Consider the following 10272-nt stretch of genomic DNA (forward strand, 5'->3'; position numbering starts at 1 on the left):
AAAAAAAAAAAAAAAAAAAAAAAAAAAAAAAAACGTTGAAAAAAAAATTAAAAAAAAAAAAAAAGAAAGGGAAGAGAGAGTGGCTAATGGGGCATGGGGGCTACCCTGCAACATCAAAGTGACATGTAGTACAGGGATGCATTTTTTGCTTTTCTTCCTTTTTTGCTAGCTCTGTCCCCTCTTGCCCCTCTTCCTTCTAACCTTTGCTGTACATCCCTCCAGGTCACCAGGAACCTACTCAGGTTACTCTTTTCTTAACAGGGTCAGCAGAGAAGGCTCATTTGGCAGCTTCATTCTCTATGAGGCTGGGACATTTGACCCCTTGTCCATCCTCAACACACACACAGACTTTGACTCTCTTCCTCACCACTGGGTGGCCAAAGTAAAGCCTCATAAATATCAATTGTCTTTGGGTCTCATTTATAGTTAGTGCCTGTCCTTAATGAAGTTCCCACCTTGTCCAAAACTATACTTTCATGGACTTCTCTTTATCTGTGCTTTTTCACTTCCACAAATAAATGGTTCTGCTTAACAGGCAGTTATTTAACCAAATATACTGCAAATTCTCATGTCCTCCAAATTATAAATTATTTTGTACTGTGTGCTATTTTTTTCCCCATGAATGTACATTTTATTTCTCAGCTCATGGTAACTCTTGAATGCAGGTAAGAATTCAAAAGAATCAAATTGAAACGGATTCAAAAAGAGGCTAGAACAGAGGTATTTGAAATTCCTTGGAGCACCTGGGTGGCTCAGTCAGTTAAGTGTCTGACTTCACCTCAGGTCATGATCTCACAATTTGTCAGTTCGAGCCCCTCATTGGGCTTTGTGCTGACAGCTCAGAGCCTGGAGCCTGCTTCAGATTCTCTCCCTCTCTCCCTCCCCCTCCCCCACTTGCTCTCTCTCTCTATCTCTGTCTCTCAAAAATAAATAAATGTTAAACAAAACAAAAGCAAAAAGAAAAGTGCTTGGTGATAATTCAGATTAAACTTAGTAACACACACACACAGGTTCTATATAAAGAAAAGAGCTTTATTTTACTGGATGATTTAACTTAAATGTACAAAGATCTATATCAGGAGTTAGACAATTATAGCCTCCAGCCAAGTCTGGCTTGCTGCTTATTTTGTATGCCCCATGAACTAAGAATGGTTAAAAGAAATAAAAATAGTATTTTGTGATATGAAAATTACATAAAATTTAAATTTCTGTGTCTATAAATAAATTTTTATTGAGCATTGTCACCTGAATTATTTGAGTGCTGTCTAAGGCTACTTTTGCACTGCAATGAGAAGACTGTGTGTTCTGAGCCTAAAATATTCACCCTCCAGTTCTTAAAGAAGTTTGCAACCATTTGCTCTAGTTCACAGTTGACTAAGGCTCTGCTGTAGATTTTGTGCGAGGTGAATGATGGTAAAAATGAGCACCATGGGTCCAATTATATGCTAATTTGTTTCAAGAAATACAGTGCAGTACTGTAAATATATTTTCTCTTCCTTATGACTTTTTTAAATAGAATTTTGTTTACTCTAGCTTACTTTATTGCAAGGATACAGTATAGAATATATATGACACACAAAATATGTGTTAATTGATTGTTTATGTTATTGTTAAGGCTTCTATTAGTAGTTAAGTTATTGAGGAGTCAAAATTTCCACTTGGATTTTTGACTGTGCCTGTAACCCCCACGTTGTTCAAGGGTAAACTCTGGTTGGTTTTCCTTTTCTTTCTCTCTTTTGTTTTAAAGTTTATTTAAGAGAGAGACAGAGACAGAGACAGAGACAGAGACAGAGAGGGAGAGAGAAAATCCCAAGCAGGCTCTTTTCTGTCACTGCCAAGACCAATGTGGGGTTCCATATTAATAACCACGAGATCATGACCAAAGCCAAAATTGAGTCAGAAGCTTTTTTTTTAATATGAAATTTAATGTCAAATTGGTTTCCTTACAACACCCAGTGCTCCTCCCAACAGATGCCCTCCTCAATGCCCATCACCCACCCTCCTCTCCCTCCCACTCCCCATCAACTCTCAGTTTATTCTCAGTTTTTAAGAGTCTCTTATGGTTTGGCTCTCTCCCTCTGTAACTTTATTTTTCCTTCCCCTCGCCCATGGTCTTCTGTTAAGTTTCTCAGGATCCACATAAGAGTGAAGACATATGGTATCTGTCTTTCTCTGTATGACTTATTTCACTTAGCCTAACACTCTCCAGTTCCATCCCTGTTGCTACAAATGGCCATATTTCATTCTTTCTCATTGCCAAGTAGTATTCCATTGTGTATATAAACCACAATTTCTTTATCCATTCGTCAGCTGATGGACATTTAGGCTCTTTCCATAATTTGGCTATTGTTGAAAGTGCTGCTATAAACATTGGGGTACAAGTGCCCCTATGCATCAGCACTCCTGTATCCCTTAGGTAAATTCCTAGCAGTGCTATTGCTGGGTCATAGGGTAGATCTATTTTTAATTTTTTGAGGACTCTCCACACTGTTTTCCGGAGTGGCTGCACCAGTTTGCATTCCCACCAACAGTGCAAGAGGGTTCTCATTTCTCCACATCCTCTCCAGCATCTAGAGTCTCCTGATTTGTTCATTTTAGCCAGAGAGTCAGAAACTTAACTACCCAGCAGCCCTGGGGCCTGGTTGCTTTTCATATGCTCATTCAAATCTCACAACTCATTACGTAGAAACTACTTTCTTCCACTTTAAAAAGGAAACGGGCACTGAAGTGTTTAGTAATTTGCTCAGGGACACACAGCTAGTATGTAGAAAAGCCAAGATTTAAACCCAGGATATCTGCTAGGAATGAGCACATGTTACTGATTAAATGATATGAATGAAGTGTGAGTAGTAGGACACCATAGCCGGAGGGTCAGAGGGCCTGTCTATGGCAGGGCTGCCTCAGCAGCCAGGACCCCCATTCCCCTCCCTTTTCTGGGCAATTAGGGGTCAAGATAGGGCTGGTGGTCAGTTGGTGGCTATTGAGTACGATTCAGAGCAGTTTGTTTTTATAATAATTTTAACTTGGAAGTATTACTCAGATATAAAGCAGTGTTTCTTAAGTGGGCGTGGATTTTGCTTGGTAGGGAATTTTTGGCAGTATCTGGAGGCATCTTTGGTCATCACAACCAGAGGGGGCTGCTGCTGACATCTAGTGGGCAGAGACCAGGGATGCTGCTAAGCACCCTACAGTTCCCAGGACAGCCCCCACCACAAAGATCCATCCAGTCCCAAAAGCTGATTGTATTGACATTAAGAAACTTGTTATCCCATCATAAAAACAAACTCTGGGAGTATGTTTGGATGTTGCTGAGTTAAAAAATGGAAATGTAGACTCAATTTCTGACTCATCATTTCCTGAGGGCAGTTGGCTCTGTCCTTACAAACATTTTATATACACATATATACATAACTGAAAAAATGTAAAGTATATATGATATTCAAGAATCCATACTTAGGGGCGCCTGGGTGGCGCAGTCGGTTAAGCGTCCGACTTCAGCCAGGTCACGATCTCGCGGTCCGTGAGTTCGAGCCCCGCGTCAGGCTCTGGACTGATGGCTCGGAGCCTGGAGCCTGTTTCCGATTCTGTGTCTCCCTCTCTCTCTGCCCCTCCCCCGTTCATGCTCTGTCTCTCTCTGTCCCAAAAATAAATAAAAAACGTTGAAAAAAAAATTAAAAAATAAATAAATAAAAAAATAAAAAGAATCCATACTTACAGTTCTGCCCTCCACAACCATTTTGTTTTAATGTCTGGGCAACTTTTTTGAATGTCCAAAATGCTTACTGTATTTTCTGAATTGTCTCTGATTCTTCTAGGGTCAATTATTCTGTTTAACTTAGTCATTCTCTTTAATACTTTCTCTCCCTTAAGTCTTGTAAAATCTTACCTTGTTCTCACTTTTAAATAATGAAAGTCTCCATTTGCCATTGTGCATTTCAATTTCCCCATGGGTCCCTCTGGAATACAAGGACTGGTGGGGGGTTCTGCACAGGTAAAGAAGAGGACCTGAAGTCAGAGACTTAGGAGAGTGTATCACAAGGGGTTGTTAAAAATACCGAGGAGAGAAGCTAGAGAGAGAAGCAATACCTCCAAGTAAATTTGAGTTCTGAGATGTCTTGTCTTCTTCCCCCAATATCTATTGACTAAGTATGAAGATATTTTAAACTCTGCTGTTTATTTACCTGGCTCCAATAAGCAAACCATTACCTTTCTGGGGAAAGCATTTTTTGGGGGATAGTTTTCTTGCCTTATCTTGGGGACAGTTGTCATTATTTAACATTCAACATCGTGATGAGAGACAGAAGGAGAGGGATCAAGGGAAGAACCCCTGCCCCTCCAGTTATCCCAAAATTTCTGGCAAGGAAACTGTAGGAGGGAGGCAGACAGGGAGACAGTCTTTGCTGTAAGTAGTCAACGACATGCTCGTTTATCAGAGATGACAGTTGATATCATGTATTCGTTTATGATCTCTAATTTTTAAATTGCTCCTTGACAGGTCACAGAGAGTTTGGATTACTTTCTTGAAGTCAAAATTGCCCGAACAATGTGCAAGAAAATTTCAGGAGAAAATGAAAACTGCTTATTACAACAGGACCCCCAAATGCAAAAGGTATATGCCTCAAGTGGGGACAGTCCTTAGTTAGGTCTGTGTACCAGACTGAGAACATCAATAGGACCAATCCTGCTTTGATTTCCTAGTTTCCTTTCTAAACCATATTCTAAATCATATTCAGGATCCAGGATGGCCAGATTCTAGACACAGAGATTGTTTCTATCGTTTTTATTGGTGTTTGTTTGTTTATTTTTTTGTTTTGTTTTTTGCTGATACCACCTTCCCCTAACCCCCACCAGCACACATATAGACACCTAGTGGCTTAAAGCAACACCTGTTCATTATTTCTCACTATTGTGCAAGTTGGGCTAGGTTCAGGTGGACAGATGTAAATTTCCTTTTCACTTTTTCAAATTTGCTTTGGTTATCTTTTCATAGAAGATCCATTTTTTCTTTTTCATAATTGAAGCTGCATAAAGAAGTATGTATATTTCTGTGTCTTCACAGAAGACACCTATTTAGTATATACTTAAAGTTGGCATGACACATGGCTAAGCAAAAATAATGGCAGACTAGTGGTTCCTGAAAATTGCCCAAATGTGCAAATAAAACACATCTTCATATTCCAATGAATAGTAGGTATTCTAATGAATACCAAATGCAAGTCGATGGCTACATCTAGAAAGTTGGCTATTATTATAAATTATTAGAACTTCTTTTCAATTAAGTAATATTTTTATTTTTTAAGGTTTTTAAAGTTTATTTATTTATTTTGAGAAATAGAGAAAGACAGTGTGAACAGGACAGGGGCAGAGAGAGAGAGAGAGAGGTGTTCTTAACCAGTTTTTTAAAAAAATATATTTAATCTGTGTATGTAGAGTTTTGCGTGTTTTTCAAAAGGTACACAAATTTTGGAACTTTCTCTTGTTCTTTTATTTCCCACTCAACAATATGTTTTGAGACTTGTTATGTTAGTACAATCTAATATTATTTATGCCAAATGATTTCTTGGGTCATTTAATGTATATAGAAATTGGCTAAAATTATTTGTATTAGTGCATATTAAGCTCTTATATGACTGTATTACATTGTATGTAACTATCTTGCTATTTTACATACCTGTGGTTGTCTTAAATTTTCACTTTTAACAAGTGAAGCAGTGACTGTTGAGACAGGTGCTGACTGAGCAGGTTTGGGACTTTCCCCCGGGGCAGGGGGGGCTCGGGAGTGGGGCCACCATACTGCCACACATGCAGCTTAAGCGTTCGTGGGCTACCACATGTGACTTACAAACTGTTTTACTCTCCAAAGTGGCTGAACCAGCATACCTTTCATCAGTGGTGTGTGTTGTTGTTCATGTTCCCTCAGCACTTGGGGTCGAGTCTTAAATGTTTTCATTCTGATGTATGAGAAAGGTGATCTTGTCACCTTTTCACATTGTCACTTCCTGATTTCTAGTAAGGTTGAGATGTTTTAATATCCCTAGTAATCATTAAGATTTTCTTTTTAATATCTTTTTTTTTTTTCTGGCGCAATCTGTGGGTCCCTGTCAGGAACCACAGCCAACCCATTGGAACCCTCTGACCTCAACTCCTCATGCCTCCCACTTCCTGCCTCTGTCTCTCCTTGGCTGAACCCAACTGGAAGCCAGAGGGTGACCATTGATGTGGTCTCTATAGGTCAGAGGGCAAGAGTGCCCACTGACACAGCTCTTGGAGGGCAAAGGCACCCTTGGCACAGACAGTAGAGGTCATAGGGTAAAGGTGCCCATTGACACAGCCCATAGAAGTCATTGGGCTTTCGAGACATGCCAGGTAGAAATAGGAGTGCAGACATGGAGAGACACATGGAGAAGAGCCAGCATGGGGGCAGGGATGGAGACAGCAAGATCAGTAGGAGTCTGTGATGTTGGTTAGGATGCTAGAGGTACTGGGTTCTGGATATCTGTGAAAGGCTTGGTTCTAATTTCTGATGGATTGGCCATGGAGACTGAGAGAAGAATTGAGGATGACTTCAAGTCTTGTGGGGTTTAGAGACAGTTTGCTTGCTTGGTTTCCTCTTATGATCTCATCCTCTACATGGAGCTTCTGCTGCTCAGAAGACTTCATCACCTTGATTGCATCCACTTCTTATCACATGGAGAATCCTCTCTGTCTCTGTCCTTGCACAGGGTCCTTTCTCATTTCATAGAACTCTTATAGATTTGACCTAAACACTTCCTTCAATTATTTGTTGGGATTTAGAAATGAAGAAAAGGCAAACATCTGAGCTCTTTAGAATATAAATTTAAAACTTGATATGATTTTAAATAGTTATTGGCCTGATTCATTTCATGTAGAAAATTTGGAACCTTCAAAAGTATTAAATTACTTAAAATCAACTATAAATACCCTTATGTAGAGTTTACCACTGTCAATATATTGTTATTTATATTAACTTTCCTATATTTTATATTTGTATTTTTGTGCAGTTGGGATCATACTCTCTACTGTATTATAATCTAGATTTTCACTTAATAATAAGTTCTAAGAATTTCTAAAACTGTAAAATTATGTGAGAGCATCATATAGTGAAACTGTGATTTCATTTAATGGTTTTACACATTTTTCTAAGCCAATTCCTGAGAATTGGTTAAGTTTTCCTAATTTTTAGCTATTATGAACAGTGCTTTAATTAATATCCTTTATTTCTATTTGAATGTATATCTGCTTATTGTTTCCATGCAGGTAAAGTTCCTGGAAGTTGAACTACTCATTTAGTAATTTTTCGCTTCTTAAAGATTTTTGATATACATTGTTTAAATGTCCTCTAGAATTGATCCTGATATTTTGTTTTTCAATTTCTCTTCTTTCTGATTGTTTCCTGTCTACTTTGGCTGATCCAGAAATTAATCAATTAGTTAACTCTCTGATAAATCCACTCTCTCCCCTTCCTACCACAGCTGGGAACCAGCTGAACCCATCCCAGATGCCACTCTAGCTGGGATGCATCCCTGGATTGGCTTTAGTTCTCCAATGGTCTGTCTGGATTGCTGGTAGCTTGGTCCTATTTTATTCCTCAAGCTGATTTTTTATCAGTACTTGTATATCAGTATTTGTATCTTATATAACTTCAATTCTATTGGATGTTGCCATTCATGTTTCCATTGATATAGTGGAGGCATTCCTAGTTTATATTTTTATTCTAACTGAATAAAGATTTTAGTTGAACTCATCCCACACCAGGAACCTGAAGTTCTGCTCTTCTGCAGGCCCTGGGAAGAGCTCTGTGTGTCCCCTTAGCTCCCTGGCTGCAGTCTTTGCTTCTCATCTCTGGCCTGATTTTGACCAGCCTAACCAAGGGATACAAGACTCTATACTATTCTTGTTGGGTTGTAGCTCCTGGATAGGATTCACTGGGCTTTCCATGCAACATGGAGTCTCAGTGGGCTGCAGGGAAGTCAGGGTGGCTAGATGAGCAACAGATCTGGAGATGAGGATTTCTGAGAATAATCAGTTTCTGGGGTCCAGCTATTCTGGGGTCCAGCTATCCATGATGGCTCAGACATCCGTGATGGCTTCCGATCACATGGAGATGAATTGGCAGTGGTCCTTCCTGGTGAATGAGGCTGGTTCCTCTGCCAGACAGCCTCAGGTTCAACAGTTCCAGAGACTGTGGAGGCATGACTGGCTCAGGCAGCCTTTAGCCACCCTGAAGCCAAATCCTGGTACCTGGAAATAGAAACATATGTTTATTTGTTTGCTTTTTATTTTTCTTTCTTATAAGCTGATTATTCTTTTTGTCTTTTTTAGATGTTTTATTGCACCTTTATTGTTGCAACCAAACCTTGGAAATTTGAGTTCACTATGCTGAAGAAACAATGCAAAGAGGTATAATTATCTTCTAGCATATTCAGCTGCTCTCACTTCCATTTTAAAGAAGCAAAGACACTTGCAAAACATTTAAATAAACTGACCCATTGACTTCATTTTTGTGACTTTTTTGCTTTTTTATCAGCTCTTTAGGGGCTGATACTGAGAACATAATGCCTTTTTACAGTCTTGATCAGCTTGTTCTAATTGACTCTGTCATCTACTAGCAGGACAATCTGCTACCAATAAACGGAAGAATGTATGAACCTGTTTCCAATATCTCATTGAACTCTGAGGACAAATTACTTTTCACTGACAGTTGTTTCTGGCGAACTAACTGGAGGACAGCTGTTTCTGGAGAACTAACTAAGCTCAACTGTTTTGAGCTTGTGGGTTATTTCATCAAGGTTCTGAGGGTCTGACTTATTTGGGAGTGTTCCTTCCATGGATTTCCACAAAAATCTCCATGCCTAGGACTCCAGGGAAGATACAGTCCAATGGTTTAGAAACAGTTTTAGACAACCAATCCAACTGGAAGATAGTTGGGTCATTTTTAGATTTGCAATGTACTTTTGGTTTTGACGTGAAGCAGAAAAAATGCAAGGGGATTGATGTTTCATGGATAGTAAGCTGTTTTGTGTATGTGTGTGTGCACAGTTTTATGTGTTAGTTATCTAATGCTGCATGTCTAATCACCCTGCCCCTAGTGGCTTAAGAAATTTAAGTCTCTCAGGGTGTCAGTGGGTCAGGGATCTGAGGGAGACTTGGTGGGGTGTTTCCAGGTGTCACTGTCTCTCTTGAGTGAGTGTCTGAGTATCTACACTCAGTCATTGACTACACTGCCCTCACATGAGGGTTAATTTGGCTCTGGAGAATCCACTTCTCAGGTGGCTCACACTCATGACTACAAGTTGACGTTGGCCATTGACAGGAGATCTCTGTTCTCCTCCATGTCAGTCTCTCCACAGGGCTGCTATGTGCTTCATATGGCTTCCTCCAGATAGAATGTTCTGAGAGACCAAGATGGAAGCCAAAGGGCATTGAGCCCTTTGTGATCCAGCTTCAGATGTCACACACGATCACCTCTTCCTTGTACTATTTGCCACCCAGATTAGTTCTGGTTCAGTGTTGGGGGGACTCTACAAGGGTGTGAGACCAGGAGATGAGGATCAGTGGAGGCCATGTTGGAGGTTGGCTACCACTGTGTGTGTGTGCACAAGTGTGTGTGTGTGTGTGTGTGTGTGTGTAGATGTGGGCTAAGATAATGAAGATAGTTAACATGACCAGAAAGCGGCACTTTCTGAAACCTGGATGTGGAAACTGCAGCACTAATGTGCAGGTCAAGGCCAGCCAGGGCAGTGTCAGTAGTAGCACAGGAGCTACTTAGATGACACATGTCATCTTAGACATATGAGAGATAGTGAAGATCAGAGGCCACCTGGCTGACAGGTAAACACTACCCACACTGAGCCTCTTTGTCTGAAGGCTTTCTCTCCACCTGTGGGAGGTGGCTGGAGTGCTGTGGAGGGAATGCCTCAGCCTTTGTACCCCTGGAAGAAAACACTGAGGCATATTCTATCCAGTCTCCGAGAGGTAAAAAGACAAAAGCCCTAGTTGCCCACATTGTTAATCTGCTCACTGTTGTATGCTGCTTCCCATTCCTACTTCCCCATTGTCTTCTGGTATTTTCTACAATTACCTCCAAATAAATAACTTGCACTTGAATTTCTGTCTTAAGGTCAGATTCTGGAGGAAACAACCTCATAGTGGAGTTCAGATCCACTGTGAGGGACAGCGTGGGACCACCTGAGCTATGTCTGGGGGAAGCCAGGCAACAGGACACAGTTTGTCTGCACCTTCTCACCTCAG

General features: G+C 40.3%; 1 protein-coding gene across 4 annotated transcripts in view; it reads left to right on the top strand.

Annotated features, from left to right (window-relative positions):
* LOC125936872 (cystatin-13-like) overlaps nt 1–8519 on the top strand; it is a 13254-nt gene extending 4735 nt beyond the window's left edge. For all 4 annotated transcript variants that reach the window (XM_049651228.1, XM_049651227.1, XM_049651224.1 and 1 more), the window contains 2 exons: nt 4496–4609; nt 8344–8519. In XM_049651228.1, coding sequence (XP_049507185.1) covers nt 4496–4609; nt 8344–8427 — 198 coding nt within the window. In that variant the 3' untranslated portion in view covers nt 8428–8519. The remainder of the gene's footprint in view (nt 1–4495; nt 4610–8343) is intronic.
* The last annotated feature ends 1753 nt before the right edge of the window (nt 8520–10272 follow it).

This window comes from Panthera uncia, assembly GCF_023721935.1.
Source record: "Panthera uncia isolate 11264 chromosome A3 unlocalized genomic scaffold, Puncia_PCG_1.0 HiC_scaffold_11, whole genome shotgun sequence".
In the NCBI taxonomy this organism is placed as follows: Eukaryota; Metazoa; Chordata; class Mammalia; order Carnivora; family Felidae; genus Panthera; species Panthera uncia.